This window comes from Anoplopoma fimbria, chromosome 14 (genome assembly GCF_027596085.1).
Source record: "Anoplopoma fimbria isolate UVic2021 breed Golden Eagle Sablefish chromosome 14, Afim_UVic_2022, whole genome shotgun sequence".
Taxonomy (NCBI): Eukaryota; Metazoa; Chordata; class Actinopteri; order Perciformes; family Anoplopomatidae; genus Anoplopoma; species Anoplopoma fimbria.
In genome coordinates this window covers 9,512,546-9,530,974 of record NC_072462.1, presented here as the reverse complement: position 1 = coordinate 9,530,974, position 18,429 = coordinate 9,512,546, and the positions used below count along the sequence as shown (strand labels likewise).

Sequence of the window (18,429 nt, the reverse complement as noted above, 5' to 3'; positions counted from 1 at the left end):
TACAAATCTGTAGTCTCCAAAGCTAAGCTGAGACAGGGTTCTTTTCTCTTACTTTAAAAAGCCACAGAAAATATTACACAACTGAATACGAGTAGGACTCACAACTCAAACTAAACTTGACATAAAGTTATTTCAGCTCTTTTTGTTCTAATGTGGTGCAAATGTATACATTTCTTTGTGTTCCAGATTATCAGACAGCAAACCGTTAGTGCTAGAATTACAGTGATATAATACAGAGAGTAGGAGGAACTGGGGTGTTTACAGCTGTTGACCTTGGCAGAAGTCAGTTTCCCCTCAATTTGTCTTAATATGCATTGATATATAATTCAGCCATTTTAACAGAAAATAAATGATTCCAGCAGGCAGTTCACAGAAGAATGTGAGGGCAAGACAAGACATTGAATAGAAACAAGATGACCTTGCATCAGAGATGATAACAATCAATACATTATGTTTAGTTAACGTACATACATGTTGGACAGGTATTACTTTGGTTGACAACACAGACAAATAGTATTGTTTAAAAATAAGAAATTCCCAGAAAAAGGCACACATCAATTTAGAAACTACTATACTATAAGGCAAAGAACATACAGTCTTCAACCAGTGATTGGTCAGTCCGCTTGGCTCTAAATATGTAATGCAAAAAATAAAAAAATACTGGATTTAAAAGAACAACAGAATAAAACAGACTTGGACACCAATGACAACCAAAAACACCAGTAACAGTAATTCTATTCTGATTTGTTTCAGCATATACATCACAGATTACTGTTTGGTTAATACAGGAAAGTGACTCAGTTCTTTGAAAACCCGCCAAAAGCTCTCGTACATGAGAGGTCAACCCACAGCCGCTTTATGATCATGCATAAATAAAGAGAGCTGCGGTTGGTGAAGGAGTAGCACAGTGCAGTGGGTCCTAGCTGTGGTAGATGCGTATGTGCTGGGATATCTTGCTACGACACAGAGGGCAGTTCTGCATAGCGTCGCTGCAGACCTGACAACAGCATACGTGACCACAGGGCAGGAAGATGACCTGAGACTGGAGACAGGGAGAGACGAGACACCGTCAGTCGTCCACGTGTTTCATATTCAAACTTCTACTTCTACTTTTGAGGGCACTATATAGTGGATTCATCCTCACGCTCTACATAGGAAGTAAGTAGAGAGTGGTTGCTGACGAAACATGTCTTACCCCAGTCTCCATGCAGACGACGCACTCTGAGCTCCCTGGTCCCTCCACAGGGCTGGGGGCTGAGGGGGTGACGGGGGTCCCCGGGGTGAGTGGTGGGCTTGGGATCAAGAAGGTGGAGGTGCTGGGAAGCGACTCAGGGGAGCAAGGGGAAGGAGCAGAGGGGGCAACCTCCGCCTCCTCGACCTGCTGGACATCCTTACAAGCTCCTGGTGGAGGAGGAGACAATGAGTTAACCCCAAACACATCCTACATCATCCTTATTCTTTAGGTGGAAAATAAGTTTTGCTATTTAAACATTAATTACATTTTTCAATCAATTTTTGGGGGGGAATTTAACAAAAGCCCTTGCTTTTCTTCTTTGATTTCAGTTCTGAAACTTCTGTAACCGGTGAGAGAGGAAAATATCCCTTCTTCCATTGTAAACTGTTTTGTATTCTTCTATATTAGCGTGGCACAGATATGTCAGTGTCAGAGTATAGCAGCCAGGGCGGGTTGTCCTTTAGTTTTGTTGGCAGTTTGATCCGCAGCTCCTTCTCTCAAAGTGTCTTTAGCAAAACACTTAACAGCAAGTTGCTCCCCTTTACAGCAGCTGTAATGGACTAAAAGGGTTCAATACAGAGGTCACATTTTATCTATCTTCCTGTAGGTATGTGCGACGTGAGTAGAAATATGACTGACAAAGGATCGGATGGATGCAATCATATTAACAGCTGCACTAAACAATTTTACGTTATTTCTGTCCACAATCACTCTACTAACTAACTTCCCTCTGACCTCAATAATAAACATATAAACAGGACAGCAGAGTCGCTGCCCATCTTTCGGCGCAGGCTGAAAACTCACCTCTTCATGAAGTACTACCCTGAGCCTTCCTCGTTGCACTTATTGTATTCGTATTAGTTGTTGCACTCACTGTATTCGTATCAGTTCGCTGCACTTATTGAATTCGTATTCGTTTACTGCACTTATCCTATTCGTAGTAGTTTGTAGCACTTATTGTATTCGTATTAGTCTGTTGCAATTATTGTTTTCGTAGTAATTTGTTTCTGCACTGTAATTTTGCTCTGGTTTATGCTTTAAGATGCTTGTTTAAGAAAGGAGATGCACTTATGACTTCTGGTGACTAGTAGTTCTCTTGAATACCTATGTTGAATACACTTCCTGTAAGTCGCTTTGGATAAAAGCGTCTGCTAAATGACTGTAATGTAATGTAATGTAATGTAAATAATTGACTTTACACATTTTCTGACAATGTCGACAAAAACTGAATATTATGAGCTCCATGAAGATAGATGTTGTTTTTACAGATCACATCCATCTTGAGAAGTTTCTGCTTTAGATAGCTGTCTTTGTTGATGCAGTATATGTTTGACATGCTGCATGTTGTTGTGATTGTTGAGATTTCACATATCATGTGTAGTGTGCTTGTGATTTTCTTTGCATTGTTTTCACTATAATTGTCTTCTACATAGATGTGTAGGATGTGTGTAATGTACCTTCAGGGTAGCGTTCCCGAGCCCAGTTCAGAAGAGCATTTTGGATTCCTATTTCATTAATGCCAATCTGAAAACAGAGAAATGAATAATGCTGATTATTCTTCACATGAATTAAGTAGTTAAACCTGCATTCATTTGTTTGGCCACTTGTTAGCAGCACAACAAGTTGTAAACACAACACTGATATATTATCGCCTGTTAAGTTGATATCAAGGTTAATTTATTGTCGTTGTACAACAGGTTTGCAAAACAAAATGCAGATTGTAGTCCCATTATCCTACACAGCGATTTATGAGCTTTCTTCACCAGGATGCAGATGTGTGAGGACCGTGAGGTTGTTTGTGATGGTGATTCCCAAGAATTTAAAGCTGTTAACCTCCACCTCAGCTCCATTGATGTAGACAGGGGTGTGCGTTTTGGCCTCCTTTATTCTAAAACCAACATTCATCTCCTTGGTTTTACTGACGTTGAGCAGTAGGTTGTTCTCTGAGCACCACTCTGTAAGATTGTTGATTTCCTCTCTATATGAAGTCTCATTGTTGTTTGTAATCCAATAGATGAGGGTAGTGTCATCTGCAAACTTCTCAACAGAGTTCTCTTCATGTTTGGGGTAGCAGTCAAGGTTTTACATCGTGAACAGTGGGGGCTTATTTAATATTCATTATTTGGAAGGGACAGATAGGTAACACCCTACCAAATGATGACGATAAAATGACCTTCCTGGATCTACCCCGGGGGCCTCTGACCAGTAGGACATGCCCGGAAAACTCTATCGAGAGTCAGGCAGGAGGCATTCTGATCAGATGCCAGGACCACCTAAGCTGGCCCCTTTAACACGAAGGAGCAGCAGCTCCTCCGGATGTCTGAGCTCCTCACCTCTCAGGCTAAGCCCCGCCTCCCTACGGTGGAAATTAATTTAGGCCACTTGTATCTGCCACTACAGTTGATCATTGACCCATTCACATCCATTCATACACTGATGACAAGGGCTACCATGCAAGGTGCCATCTACCCATCAGGACTCTTACTTACCATTCACACCCATTCATCCTTCGGGAGCAATTTGGGTGTCTTGCCCAAGGACACAACGACATGGACTAGCGGAGCTGGGGATCAAACTGCCGATATTCTGATTGAAGGACCACTAAGCCACAGTTGCCCTGCAGTGCTACAGTATGAGCCGGGGCGACTGTGGCTCAGCTGGAGAGCAGGGTTGTCCCCCAAAAAAGTGCTATACAAGTACAGGCCATTTACCATTTATAAGTTAAAATATCTCAAAATATTAAATTGCACACTGATAGTAATGTGGTAGCAATGACGTTGCAGACCGACCTTCTTGAGGTCAGAGGAGGTCATGTGGCGAATGGCCTCAGTCGTCACTCGATGATGAGCCAGGATGGGCAGGTAGTGCTGAGCTGACAGTTTGCACATCAGGTTGACCAGCTCTTTCTCCACCCCCGCTTCCTGCAGTAAGATTACGGTTAAACTACAGCATAGTTTTCAGATGTTTCTGTGTGTCCACCTTTCACCATATTGTACCTGCATGCGCAGTGACAGGGGCTTGGCATCCAACAGTCTCTGGTACTGGATCATCCAGTAATTCTCCTGGTTGGACACAGACTTCAGCTCCATCTCCGCCTGGAAAACACAAAGAGTTCTCTGGTCTCATTTAACAGCTTGACCCCAGAATGAGGAAAGACAACATGATGATGAGTGAATGCAAGCAGTCTCTGTAAACTTGCAACAGAAATTATAAGCCAGAGAAGTGAGAGAGCCCACTGAGGTCTGGACAAAGCAGACGGTTCCTCACCAGAACCTGCCGCAGCTCCTGCTCTCTCTGGTCTCTCTGCTTCAGCAGCTGCTGCAACAAATCACTGAGGGCTGTTCGCTGCTCCACCAGAACCTCCTGTACACACACACACACGCACAATAACATGAGGTAGAGTGGAAATACACTTATCAACAAATACTATTGAAGACTAAAAATAAAAAACAAGCCTGGCTCTGATATGATTAATATAACTATGATTATCGCTCAATCAAAATCATGTATTTTATATCCATTTCAATCTGTTTTTTTGTGTTTCGTCTACAATGATAATTTGTTGACATGGAGCAATGACATGAGAATAGCCAAAATAAATGATATAGCAATCAACATGAAGAAGAAAAGAAAAATCTAGCAAAAGCAAAAGGCGATGACAGAAGGCGGTGACACCCACCTGCAGGTTCTGAGCATCCAGATTGCGTCTTTTAATCTCCAATCTAGTCAGCTGCATTAACTCACCCTCTATGAGCTTGATCTGGGGACAGTGGAGAAGCAAACATGAAGCTAGCAGGAGGAGGGACATGCTGCTAAACGCAAAGTTAAGATGAAACCTTGATGAAGTGATTTTCTGTCTGTAGGTAATACCGCACAGGGTTTTCATAGCTACCTGACTGGTAACCAGAAAGTTTTTAAAAGAGCAATCGCTATTAGCACCCAGCTGTCAGAAGCCAATAATATTGTAAGGGACTGACTGACATGTAATGTTCACCTGTTATGTTATCAGTGTTATTGTGTTACAAGAAGAAGTTGTTTAAGTAGAGAGTAATAGTTATGGCATTTACTGAGTTCAGGTCAGCGAAGGTCTCATGACCTGTATAGCTGTCAAACCTGTCAATCATCAGCACTCCCTATATAACTGTTCTCTCAAGGACATCATTTAACAAAGGATGGGGGACTTTAGAAAATCCTAATGCATTCTCCCTCACTTATATAGTTTCTTGACCAGAATGAAAATATGAGTTGGCTATGGGTGGGCTGCAGGTGACATAAGAGAAAGGAAAAAGAACAAAACAGGAAAAAGAAATGACCCAATGTCTTTCTTTTCATCTTTACCAGCGTAACTTCTAACAGCCAGTGAGAAAAGCGAAAAAATGTACGTGTTGCCACTTACATATTCAAACGAAGTTTGGTGATTTCCCTGAACCTACATTAACAGATTTTTTTGGGCCACTTTGGAGCAGCAAAACAAGCTGTTAACACAACACAGGCTGACCTGGCTAACGCGTAAGCAGTTGTGTATTAAGCAACCAGTAGACACAGAGCAACATTAGTATTCGTTCTAGGTTGTATTTGTGTCCACCTGATGAATGTAAGATCAATATTCACGCTCCTTTCAGCTCAGTTTTTGGTTTCCACCAACTCCTGAGGGAAATATAATATAGAAGGGCCAATGAGAGCGGTGAGACTCAACCAAGGCAACAGTTAAGTTGAGGGCCGGTGATCCGTACAGCTGAGCGGAGCTACTGAGTCAGGTGATAGTTCTCTGTTGATACATCACTTTGAGCAACACCTTTCACATTGCATTTAATCATTTTATCAACTGGTAAAATAAGAATAGTGATCACATGTCAAAGAAAACATGTGGACTGCTGTTCTCCAGATAACCTCACTGTATAAACCGGAACATTTCACCAGTGTGCAGAAAAACACAGCAGGTCAGTGGTTTTTCAGTCCCAGTGTCTGATCATACCATTTAAAGTAAAATGAAAATCCAATTTATTTTTGGCTCGCAGATCAATATTTATATTTCAGAATATATATATATATATATATATATATATATATATTCATCCTTGATGTGTTTTCTGACAATTTATTGTGACAGTGCTCCCTATATCACTGTTCTCTCAAGGACGTAATTTAATGAAGGATGGGGACTTTAGAAAATCCTAATGCATTCTCCCTCACTTACACAGTTTTAGTTTGATTCATTGACTAAAACCTCGAAATTTAAAACAACGTATTTTAACTTACCATGTGCCTGTGTTTCATGCATTTTCTAAATACATTAATAATTTTCAGCGAAGGAGACTGTACATCTATGGTGTGAACATATCAGCTAAAGAGATAAAAGGTGTGCTTCCTGGTCAGAGTTCTGTCTAACATGTAAGTGAAACCACAGAGCGAATTTCACACGTGGCTGCCGACGGCTCCGTCAGCTGAACGGTCCATCAAGAAAACCAGAGGAGATTCTACCGGCATTTGGTTCAAAAGTAGTTCTGCTGACTTCGCAGCATCCAGCACAGAGAGCTTTGGAGCAGTCCACAGAAACAAGTGGCATAGCGATGACCAAATGGATGATTAATTCCTTTAAGAAAACATAAGAAATGAGTTCTAGTGATGCTGTTTGATATTATTTTAATTATTTCTTATATCTATTGTCATGGGACCTGAAATCTTAATCCCTCAAGAATTCAGAGAAATCTCTTTAGGACCTTCAATTCCCTCTAGATGTAGAGCCGTCTCTCTGGGTCATTTTAATTATGGAAAATCTTGAAGTATAATATGAGCTATGATTGTGAAAAACTAAACCGGGGTGTCTTGTGAACTATGGTAGCTTATTTTACTTGTTTAACTGGCTGTAGGCTGTCCGAAAATATGAGCCTATCTCTGCTGTACAGCTTTCCAAGTGATGTCTGTGTGCTCCATCACATCAGTATCATAAAAGAAAAACAGAGCCCAGGGACAGGTTTGACCCCAACCCCACCCACCCACACAGACCTGTTTGCGGATGTAGCCGTGTACGGCGTCTTTCTGCAGCTGCAGAGCCTGGAACGCTGCTTTCTGAATCTCCTCCTGCAGAGAACAATCAGAGGGAATGACAGGTCACATGGTTTCTCAAAACGTTCACACTGAGGGTGGTTTCTCCAACCAGGCTATCACGACACTGGTGACAACCACAGAAGACATACCCAGGCACAACATACCTCCTGTAAGATGTGGGCGATGGCTCTAGATTTGTCCAAAACTTGAAGGGACAGCATCTTATCAAACTTCCTGTCCATAGTCTCCATACTGTTATAAGACATGGGAGAGAGACCACCAGCTGAGTTTACAACATGTTCCTCACAGCATCTAACTGCTCAGATCTGGTGTCTGTGCGCGTGCATGTTTACCTTCTGTAGGCCTCAGACACCAGGCTCTGTCTACGAGAGTCACTGGCCTCCTGGAGATAGCTCATAGCACAGCTGTCTGACAGCATCTTCTGCATGGCCACTAAAAACACAGAGCAGGAAGAGACGGGACGGGTTTTAGAGGAAAAGAAAATGTCCAAACTCACTTCAGTCATCTCACCTCATCATTTGACCCTATTAGACATTTAAAGCTGTTCCATTAAACTAGCAGCTAATTCATTGATCCATATATTTGATTGTAAATATATAATTTAATGGAAATACTGGGAACTACTTCCATTCTTTTCATCCTGCATTAGTAATGTAAACAGGAGCACTACAGCCATGACTCTATATTCAGAACACCGTACAGGTAAAATACATCGCCCAAGCTGCTTACCTGCCACCTCCCTCTTCCTCAGTGAATTGGCTTCTTCCTGTGTGATGGCGGTCAGGTGCTCCATACGAATCCTGAAGGAAATAGTAATACTATGCAGATTTTTTACAATAAACATAGGTCTAGCTTTAAAACTATAAGGTTCTCGTATGGGATTCACAGCATTAAACATTCTATATTCATCATTCGCAACATTAATATCTCATCAACAACTATCATCTATGTAAAGATCTAGTGTAGTAATGTCTACCTGAGCAGAGAATGAAGTCTCTCTCCCTCTGTGTGTGTTGATATCACAGCTTCTACTCTTTGTTCACATAGCCGGCAGTGTGCCTGGCCGTAAAAAATCCAATGACAGTAAGCATACCTTGACCTATGTGTTTAATCATCTAGGCTAAGAATGTGTTACTGACTTATCGTACTTCTTTCATACCATGTATCGTTTTTGGTTATCAGGCACTGAAAATGTGAATTGATTTTTAAAAATTTCACTAAGCTCTTATGATAAATTTGGCATCATGTAACAGTCAGTAGAAGTATGACTTATTAAATCAGCATCATTACAGCTTATATTGATATTTTATATATAGGTGTAGTCAGCTGCAGTTAAGATGTTTTTTTAACAGTGAAATACCAACAAATATTGATTCAAGCTGAAGATTTTCCTTGTGGGAATTTTAGAAATCATTACATTTGTCTTTTTTTTTTTTATGTTGAATTTTGGACTTGACAATGCTCTGGAGCTATGGGAATGTTTGGATCACACAAGTCTGTAACATCCTACAGCCACCACTAGAATCTAATTCTACTAAAAGTATAATGTTCACTTCCAAGCCTGCAACCAGTATAGACAACATTATCTATCTCTCTCTCTCTCTATCTTCTCTTCTCTGCTACGTGTGAAACACACATTGCTATGTGATGGAGTACCTCATATCTTTTTGCTGTAATAGATAGTGGATCAGTCCACTCACCTATCTTCCTCCATGGCTTGAAGAAAATCTGCACTTTTTTTCTGCCTGGAGAGATCAAAATAAATACACTGCAGTTCAATTCAATTCAGTTTCTGTATAGCCCAGAATCACAAATTCCAAATTTGCCTCAGAGGGCTTTACAATCTGTCAGTTAGCAGAGACTCATCTGTCAACAGTGTGCGCATACAGCATCAACCATGTGACACAGTACAACAAAACAGTACCTAACAAAGCCAGGTCCTTCAGGTCCTACCTGTTTTTGTCCATCAGCATGTTGCTGATGCGACTGCTGAGGCCGTCTTCAGCTTGTCTGACTTTCTCCAGCACCAGCAGCCTCTCTGCCTCCTGAGCTCTCTGCTGCTGGCTGACCCCCAGCTCCAGGCGCTCCTGCTCCTACACATCAGATAGATCACACAAACGAACGTAGCTGAAATCAACAAAAACAACAAAGAAAAAGCCTGCAAAACAGACGCAAAAAAACCCAACTCCCTGGTTCGTAGTAACTTTAAGAATGACATCAAATATTTTATTTGACCATTTACTTTCAAGAAGTTTGGCCATTCTGTACTTGTGACTGAAATAAGTGATGTAAAGGCTGTTCCCACGCACACACGCACGCACGCACGCACGCACGCACGCACGCACGCACGCACGCACGGAAAATGACCTCTGATGTTTTGCACAAAGAAAAACCTCATTAAAAGTCAGTTGTGCATTTATTTATGGCTGGAGTGCTGGCGCTGTGCTCTACAATAACTCTATAATGAAGCAATGCCAACATGTCCCCACAGCTCACTGTTCATATCTTGATCATAGTTGAAAGTTGAGTTACAAAACAACAGGAGTGAGCTTGGAGGATTATTTAGGACAACAATACATCAACGTATCGACATACAAAGACAAAGCTGCATCAAAGCATTGAAAAACTGCATATCTAACTAACACTGCTGCGAGTGAGCACGTGGGAATATGTTGATACTACCATGTTACCTGTCGGACTGAGTGGAGGATGTTTTGCTTGCGGGAGGTGTTCATGAGTACCAGCTGAGTGTGCTCTTTTTTCTTCTCCTCAAGGTGACACTCGAAGGCCAGCTTTGCCTGCTGCTTCTGCTCCTGATGGACAGAGGGATAAGTTAGAGGGCCCTATTCCAGCCATCTATAGCTCAGGGTCTAAAGTGCCTGGTTTACGGCGTGTGCAACTCTACTTTTGCAAGTTAAACGGTGCATAATCTGGGCACAAAGTGATGCGCAAGGGGCAAAGGGGTTGCATTTAGTCTCTTAATTAATCATGGGGCTTAACATGTTTTAAACCAATCAGTGTCATCTCCCATTTCCTTTAAAAGTCATGTGCACCCTCTGCCAATCCTCTCTCCCATTAACAACTCCATTTGACTGCATATGAGCTAATGCACTGATACCCTATTTAACTAAGGAGGAGTGCTGCGGTCTGTAAAACAAGTCGAATAATGAGCCCATTAAATAGCAGGAAAACACGGCAGCATTGACTTTAGACCAGGATTTTGTTCTGTTTGACATCACAAACTGGTTCTGGCCTGAAATGCAGCTTCATTGCAATAACACTCAGCGAGCAGTGCATTAATAGCTGAATGTCTTCTGTGATTCATTGTAGGAAAATATCTGTCACTTTAGCTGCTACATGCTCCACGATGATCACCAGCTAGTCTCTGACCGAGTCTGTCTGCTGTTTGCTGCTGAGCAGAAAGTGCTGCTGCTGCAAACAGTTCTACACTTTAAAACCAAAACAATGAGCTGAAAAAATTATTATCTGTTGTTTTGTCACTTTCACCCAACAAATGGAATGTGTGCAGCTGAGATCCCCTATCACAGGCGGAATCTAACAGTGTCACTGGAGTCCCCTACCTTTCTCTTCTCGTAGTCACTGAATTTGGTCTGCAACAGAGGAAAGATTGAATGAGACTTCAAGTGACATCAACAGAAACAATGAACAAGTTCTAAGTGAACAGCACTACAGTCATAAAAGTGACTTTCTACTCGTGTGTGTCTGTGTGTCACCTGCTGTACCTGCCATGCCTCCTCCAGGCCGTCCAAACAGTCAGAGTTCTGTTTGCCACACTCATTCTCCAGCACTGGCAGGAGATACTGGGAAGGAGGGCAGTACTCCTCTCCCTGCTCTAAAAACCATGTCAACCAAGAAAAAGTAGCTAGTCACTTATACATTCTAATATATCAATCATGTGAATACCATGAATTCTTTGGATTTCCATTCTCTTACTGTCACTGAATGATTACATGCCCCTTTGTAGTTTTACGTTTCAGTGAAGTCTTTCACCCGTGAGAAGCCGCTTTGGTGTTTGTGCTGCAGAACTCCACTGTAAGTAAAGCACTATTGATACTACAAGACATACATAGGAGCCATGCCATTGCACAGGGGCAGCTGTGGCTAAGTGGTAGAGCAGGTCTCCCTTGAACCGTTTCGATCCCTAGCTCTGCTAGTCCGTGTCCATGTGTCCTTGGGAAAGTGAAATAACCCCAAATTGCTCCCGTAGACTGTGCCGGCGGTGTATGAATGCTTAGATCCTGATGGGCAGGTGGCACCTTGCATGGTAGCCCCTACCATCAGTGTATAAATGGGTGTGCATTGGTGAATGATGACATGTAGTGTTAAAGAGCTTTGAGTGGTCAGATGACTAGAAAGGATCTATACAAGTGATGTCCATTTACCATTTTTTTAATAAAACTTTTCTTCATGACAGTGACCATGGCCAGAGTAGTTGATTCTGATTGATTGCACCATCACTCTCTGAAGAGCAGCTTTGTGTTGCATAGACATCACTGAGCATGCTCAGGAATATGCTGCATTTTTTACATAGCAGTGAACTACACAGGCAATGTTCATGGTAATAACACATGTCGTCTAATGCAACAGTGTGCCTCCTTAATGTGTTCTTAACAGGTTTTGGAGAATATCAACCTTGATCTTCAATATTGCATAGCTGTGTATGATGTGTAATTATTAAGCACATTTTTATGAACTCCAACCTGCACACATTTGATAACAATCTCACACTTTAAGATAAATCAAAGGCTACCCAGCCTGCGTAGTGAGAGGAGCGCGGTAGCAGAGCAGCAGTGTCAGAGCAGTGTCTGCGTCTGCGCAGGATGAGTCAGGCACACGATTGAGAGTCGGCCACCTGTGTTTCTGCTGTGCTCAGAGCCCAACAATCATTGCAGGTGTGCACAGAAAAAAAATACACGCTTAAAAAATAAGTGTAGCGCAAACAAGTGTGCAGGCTGTGTAGACAGTTGGATTTATTAAAATAGAAGCATCATTATTCTGCCACACTTACTGGCAGACAGACCCTCCTATTTGTTAAATAGAGTTTGTAATTTGGGCAACAAAATTAAAACTTTTATTATTCAACAAAAACCCTTTGTTAACTGACAGTATTTAAGTGGGTTCATGTAATCCTGTTGGTGCTGTCCAAGGTCAGTGATATGACACTATTTAAAACCCTGTTGGATAAACTCCGTAAGAAAATGCTGACAGTGAGGAGAAATGGGTTTTCACTAAGCAGCAAGATATCTACATATCTATAAATGTGTGTGTGTGTTGTGTGTGTGTGTGTGTGTGTGTGTGTGTGTGTGTGTGTGTGTGTGTGTGTCTGTGGCATGAAGTAAAACCTCACCGGTGCATAGGAAGCGCTGGATGCTCTCGGTGCCCTCTGAACACACAGACGCAGGCGGGTAGGACATCATAGCAGCATCAAGTGTGAAGCTCTGTCACAGAACACATACAGGGTTTGCTTAAAACCATATCTAAGTCTGTATCCTTCCTGCAATCCTGATAGTTGTGGCGTGGCGTAGTGGAGAGCAAGGTAGTTCTCCAATCAGAGGGTCGGTGGTTCGATACCCGGCTTTGACACATCGACTATGTGTCCTTGGGCAAGACACTTAACCCCAAGTTGCTCCCGAAGGCTTGCCATCGGTGTGGACTGGATGTTGCATGAATGTTAGTTAGAGTCTGATGGTGGCACCTTGCATGGTAGCCTGTCATCAGTGTGTGAATGGGTGAATGATATGTAATATACTACTGACTGTAAGTCGCTTTGGATAAAAGCGTCTGCTAAATGACTGTAATGTAATGTAATAGTTTGAACCCGGAGACACATACCTCTAGGGTGCGGATGTAGACGATAGCTTTGGGGAGCTGGACGATGCTGTTGTCACTCACGTCAAGGGTGCGCAGGCTGCTCAAAGAACCAACTGAGAACGGCAGCTCATTGAGACAGTTACCTATACAGATAAACAGTGATGCAGGAAAACATAAGCGATGCCATTCGGCATGTACATCTTCTCTCATTCTTGGGAGTAGGCAGGAAGCATCATACCCTTCAAATTGAGTGTCTGCAGCAGACGCAAATCCCCGATGGACTCCGGCAGGGCCTTTAGGCGGTTCTTCTCCACATTCAGAATCTGACAGAACACAAAATGGGCACGCATGGATGATGCGTAGCTTTTACTGACACTCATTTCCCTTGTAGTTCAGAATGGCGTTACCTGCAGTGAGGCCAGCTTCCCAATGTCTTCTGGGAGTGAAGTGAGCTTATTCTCATGTAGATCCAAAACCTTTGGAAGCGGACAGATTCAGTTATTCTTTTTTGTGATGAAGCAGGGGTCAGAGTTTAGGCTTCTGGCAGAAATTCATAGTTTTATAAACATCAGGTCTTTTAGTAAACAATCATTAATGAGTCATTGTCAGATGCTCTGGGTGTTTATATTCTGTGCTTCTGCAGTGACAGAAAAGTCAACGTACGCTGCATCGTGTAGGAAATGAGCACAGGAAAAACCACTAAGACCAAACCAGCCATATTCACAAACGTTCGAAAAGGACGACTGTTTTTAAAATGATATCACGCTATATTATCATTTTAATCAGTCACTTAAATTTCCTTTCATGCTTGTTTCTGGTTGACATTACCTTTAAAGTGGTAAGAGTTCTGATGTCACATCCTTTGGGCAGCAATGACCTCAGCTCATTGCTATGGAGGATGAGGACCTGAAGGAGAGCATCAGAGAACATGTCTGACTGATGACTGTTCAGCCAGGGACACATACAAATACTGACACAGTCACAGTATTGTGACACAGTGTGTTGTATAAGTATTGGTAAAACAGTATTTGATAAATCAATAGAATAGAAAATAAAAATACTAGGTCTCCATCCTCACCTTCTTCTGTAGCACCTTGCAAATGGAAAAGGCACTCGAGGGAACCTGTAACAGAGCAGACCATTCATGTCTTCATCTGCATTGCAAACCACACACATACAGAGTTTTACAAACAAATATTAAGAGTGGGAGAGGGGTGTGGGCATAACTGAAACTTTGGCGTTTTGGTATGTCACAGTAGACAATCACAGGTGTAGATAGTAAAATGAATGATGGCTGTTGATCATACCGTCTTGCTCTCAGAAAAAAAGGGTCATATAACACTCCAAAATGTTGAACTATTCCTTGAGGATAACTTAAAATTGCCTTTAAGTTGTACTAAATTTGACAACGAACACTTGTTGTTTTACTTTTTTTCACCAATAGTCATGAGTGAAGCTGGCCTCACACTGTTGACAGTAACACACCCACCTCTGAGAGCTCACAAGCTGAGATGTCCAGGATGTCATCAGCACCTGCCTCCCTGGACTGAGGAACAAGGAGTAACAGTTATTGAGTTTGTTTGGAACAGACAGTGTCGTTCTTTCGTCATCAGAGACGCATAATGTTATGTGAAAAAAGACAATACATCCACATTTGGGCAGTGAAAACAATAATCCCACAAAAGCTGCTGTGACCCCCCCCTTGGAGTCAGGAGCTCGCAGGGTGTGATCCAGAGGTCTATACTCTATGAACCCAAAACAGAGCCTACTGAGAGAGAGTGGATTTTTTATTTTTTTATTTCTGAACAATAACAACTGCCAGAAAAAAGTAATATGGACACCTCTGAATGTTTTATTTGCAGCCTTTTTCTGATGCTGTTACAATAAGTGACTCAAAACGGTGATACAATATGAACCGTGAGTTTTGTGATCCGTTGTCAATTTCTTGAATTTCCCCCATGGGGATCAATAAAGGAATATAATAATATATGCTGCCAGATCCTAAGTGACCATAATGTACAGGCAGTAAGCGCTAGAAGCTTGCTGAGATCAATAATTGCCCTCGTACAGTCTCGCCACTGTTGACTGTTATGTTTGTATGTTGTTTCCTTCGCAAAAGCCCAGCTGAATGAGGGTTGATTACTAGTCGTGATCAGAGTTTTGGTCAGGCTGGTCATTGTGGAAGAAGGTGGTGGCAGACTTGCATATTCTGTTGGATGAGGAGTTTTAAAATGGGAGCAGAGATTTCTCCTCCTGGGCACCTTCCTTTGGAGGGTTTTAGGGCACGTACAACTGGTAGCAGACTCACATCTGGTTTAGGAAGGCCCTGGGGTCCTCCAGGGGGTGCTGGTGGACATTGCCGGGGAGAGGGACGTTTGGACCTTTTTTAGCCTGCTGCCACCCCGCCAAAGATAAGTGGCAGAAACAAGATAGATGGATGGATGGACATTTAACATAAACACACTCTTCTTACCCTGAACAGCTGATATTCAAGTCTCTTCTGGGAGTCCTCGCTGGGTTTCCTCTTTCTGAAGAACAGAGGCATCCTGAGTTCTGTCTGACCGTCTCTCTGCCCTGTCCCTCCACTACAACATGAGCCACTCCGGAAGACTGATGGACAGGTTGGAAGGCACTGACAGAGCCTGCACACTGAAAAGTAAGAACATTTGAACTCATCACATGAAGCAATATAGCTTGAACTCATATTGCAATAACCCATTAGAACTTCAACAATACCTCATATGATGATTGGAAACTATAATTCCATGTGGAAATTGTACGTCAAAGCTGAATACTGAATACATTTTTTTGGCCACTTTGAAACTTGCGGAACAGAACACACAAGATCGACATCACATTAAGAAGTTGTTATGGTGAATGTGTTAGCCCTTTACTGTCCTTTTACACATTCAGCAAATACAGAGCAACATTATCGGGATTCTGGCCACCTGATTATTGTGAATCCAATTTCTAACCTGTTTATGGTCTCCATTAAACTGATTTAATGAGCCATTCGCAGTTTCACTGTACCGGCCGTGTGTATTTAGACTTGCATGGCTTAATCTTTGAGACAAGCATGGATCTTAAGCGGCTAAATGCTCCAATATGTTCAACAGCTAGTTGCAACCTTTGACTGTCAGCTGTTTGGTAGTGTACAGTTCTTTTTAGCTGAAAAACAGCTGCCTGCTACGTCTGGAAACAAACTTGATGAGTGTGTAATGTGCGGTCCAGCAATCCAAGCCAATTCGCTAAAAGGGCTAAAAATCTCTGTAGAGCTGAGTCCGGTGATCATTTCGGTGGGGTTGTTACTACGAGTGACACCTTTACACACAATAATTTCATCAATTGTTACAAATATAAAAAGTAATGATTGTTACAGCTTGAAATTATTAAATGTTTTTGGAAAAAAGATTTCCCCATCGCATCCAAAACAGTTGATTGCATTCATTCAAAAATAATCAAGTTTACTCCATTAACTATGTCTCTTATTTCACTACTGTGTGTCATCTTGGCTGAAATAAAGACAACCTCTGCACTCATCATACAAATGAATATATACTTAGATAAACTAAAACATTAACAGCCAGGAAAATAGCAGAGGGAATAGTCCATGTAGCAGAGGACATGTGCTGTAGTTAATAAGTGTTTAAAGTACAATACTAACTCAGTTGATCATGGCTTTCCACTTCTGGTACACACGTTTTCCTGAGGATAAACTCTGTGTTCCTGCTCTTCCTAATTTATCATCAGCCCTCATTTGAAGAACATTTCAGCATGTTTCAACCTGCTCTACTAAAAATAATAAAGAGTTTTAATACATGTGCAAATCTATATATAGGCCATGTTTATTGAGCACAGAGTAAACCCCTTGTTAACCCCCCCTGATCACATACTATTATTACTATATGGAAGTCAATATTGAAACCCCAACTCCTCTAGAAAAGTCAAAGTCCATCATTTAGTTCTAAAACAAGTTGGGGCATCAGAAGCAAATTTCACACCTAAGGTGTGTGAGGAAACACACAATTAAAAATATGATGTTTCCCATGATTGATAGTGGTCAGCCTAACATGCTCATGAGCCATTTGTGTGTGCTACTTCTCTACCAGAGACGGCAGCCTGTAATAGACAATCAGTCTATGTCTACTATAGAAGCCAAGGGGGATCCTGACTATGTGCAAGAGCTGCTATCGCCCTGGTATTTCACACTTTCCTCCCCTTGTCTTATTAACGATAAGAAAAATGGGTGGATAAATCATAACACACAGGACCAGGAGATCTGCTTTTTCCCCCTTTTGAGCAGGAACCTAACGTTTGTGAACCCAATCCAGTTACTCATGCTTTCATCTTAAATCAGTAGCGTCATTTCAGTGACGTAACTACTGATGATAGAATCTGCGAAAGTAACATGGGTCCTGTGGGTGTGGATGTTACTATTACCGTAAAGTACGTAGCTAACGTTACGTATGTAAAGAGTGAAACTAGAAAACATACTGGCCAAAAGGTGATCACCGTAGCAACACTTTGTGCCATATGACAACCGCTGTGGGGCCACCCACGTAATGCTAGCTCCTACTGGCAACGACATGAATACTAGCCCGCTGTAGACAGGTTAGCCAGCTCGCTTCACACCGATAAAGGCTCGATGTTATACCACATCATGTTAGCTGAGTCAGACCTATCCCCACAGCAGCTTTCCCCAAGACAACTGAGCCCTCTATGGCTAACGTTACAGTTAACGAACAGGAGCTAGCACAGCTATCATGTAGCATAACATGCTATAACAACACAGTTAAACCAAAGCCAGGTGTCTAACGTTACTTACGGGCCGTGTGTTGATGTTTCACCAATCCTCACTATTCCGGGTATCGTTCACGTTATCTGGAAAAACACAGAGGGGGAGTTCAGATGTAGCTACACTGTATGCAAGAAGAAGAATGAACGTTAACGTTGATGTTAGCTCGTGATTGGCAGTCGTAGAAAGCGGAACAGAAACCGAAAATATGATGTCGCTTACCTCTGCCTAGATAATAAAGCTACGATAAATACGGCACTATTGCGATATAAGCCCTGTCCAGCTGACAATAACAAATAACGGCATTAGATTATCTTCTTCTTTTGTTATGAGTGGATTAACTAGTTAGAAGATACATATCGCCCTCTACAGAAAGGAGTGTGTAGTAGTAGAGGTATTTTATTTGCAGTCTATGTTCTTCAGTATGATAATATTAATGCAGTACGTATTAGAAATATATTTTGTCAAGGATCACTTTATTTTACGTGTCCTAAAGATT

The 18,429-nt window shown here is 41.9% G+C and overlaps 1 protein-coding gene across 4 annotated transcripts; it reads right to left on the bottom strand.

The window, feature by feature from the left end:
• Nucleotides 1-431: 431 nt before the first annotated feature.
• Nucleotides 432-18,240, bottom strand: lrsam1 (leucine rich repeat and sterile alpha motif containing 1). 4 transcript variants are annotated; one of them, XM_054612386.1, is made up of 26 exons: nt 18,153-18,240; nt 17,961-18,016; nt 15,609-15,784; nt 14,625-14,681; nt 14,214-14,258; nt 13,964-14,041; nt 13,543-13,611; nt 13,374-13,458; nt 13,157-13,278; nt 12,672-12,762; nt 11,038-11,156; nt 10,885-10,914; nt 9,994-10,116; nt 9,257-9,396; nt 9,004-9,048; nt 8,033-8,103; nt 7,636-7,735; nt 7,447-7,534; nt 7,241-7,315; nt 4,914-4,994; nt 4,502-4,597; nt 4,231-4,329; nt 4,024-4,155; nt 2,692-2,758; nt 1,196-1,401; nt 432-1,042 (listed from the first exon to the last, which is right to left on the bottom strand). In XM_054612386.1, exons 3-26 carry the CDS (start codon nt 15,678-15,680, stop codon nt 920-922), a joined length of 2,214 nt encoding a protein of 737 aa, XP_054468361.1. In that variant the 5' UTR covers nt 15,681-15,784; nt 17,961-18,016; nt 18,153-18,240; the 3' UTR covers nt 432-919. The 4 variants fall into 4 exon arrangements, with proteins under 4 accessions (XP_054468361.1, XP_054468362.1, XP_054468363.1 ...); XM_054612387.1 differs by having other exon boundaries at nt 9,994-10,110; XM_054612388.1 differs by having other exon boundaries at nt 11,047-11,156.
• Nucleotides 18,241-18,429: the final 189 nt, after the last annotated feature.

What these genes read in the sequence shown, in the direction of transcription:
- lrsam1 (XM_054612386.1), bottom strand. Translation starts at nt 15,680, where the DNA reads ATGCCTCTGTTCTTCAGAAAGAGGAAACCCAGCGAGGACTCCCAGAAG. An exon ending in GGAAGCTGGCCTCACTGCAG is followed by an intron (nt 13,459 to 13,542) that starts GTAACGCCATTC and finishes GTGTTCTGTCAG; the next exon opens with ATTCTGAATGTGGAGAAGAA. An exon ending in AGGCATGGCAGGTACAGCAG is followed by an intron (nt 10,915 to 11,037) that starts GTGACACACAGA and finishes CCTCTGTTGCAG; the next exon opens with ACCAAATTCAGTGACTACGA.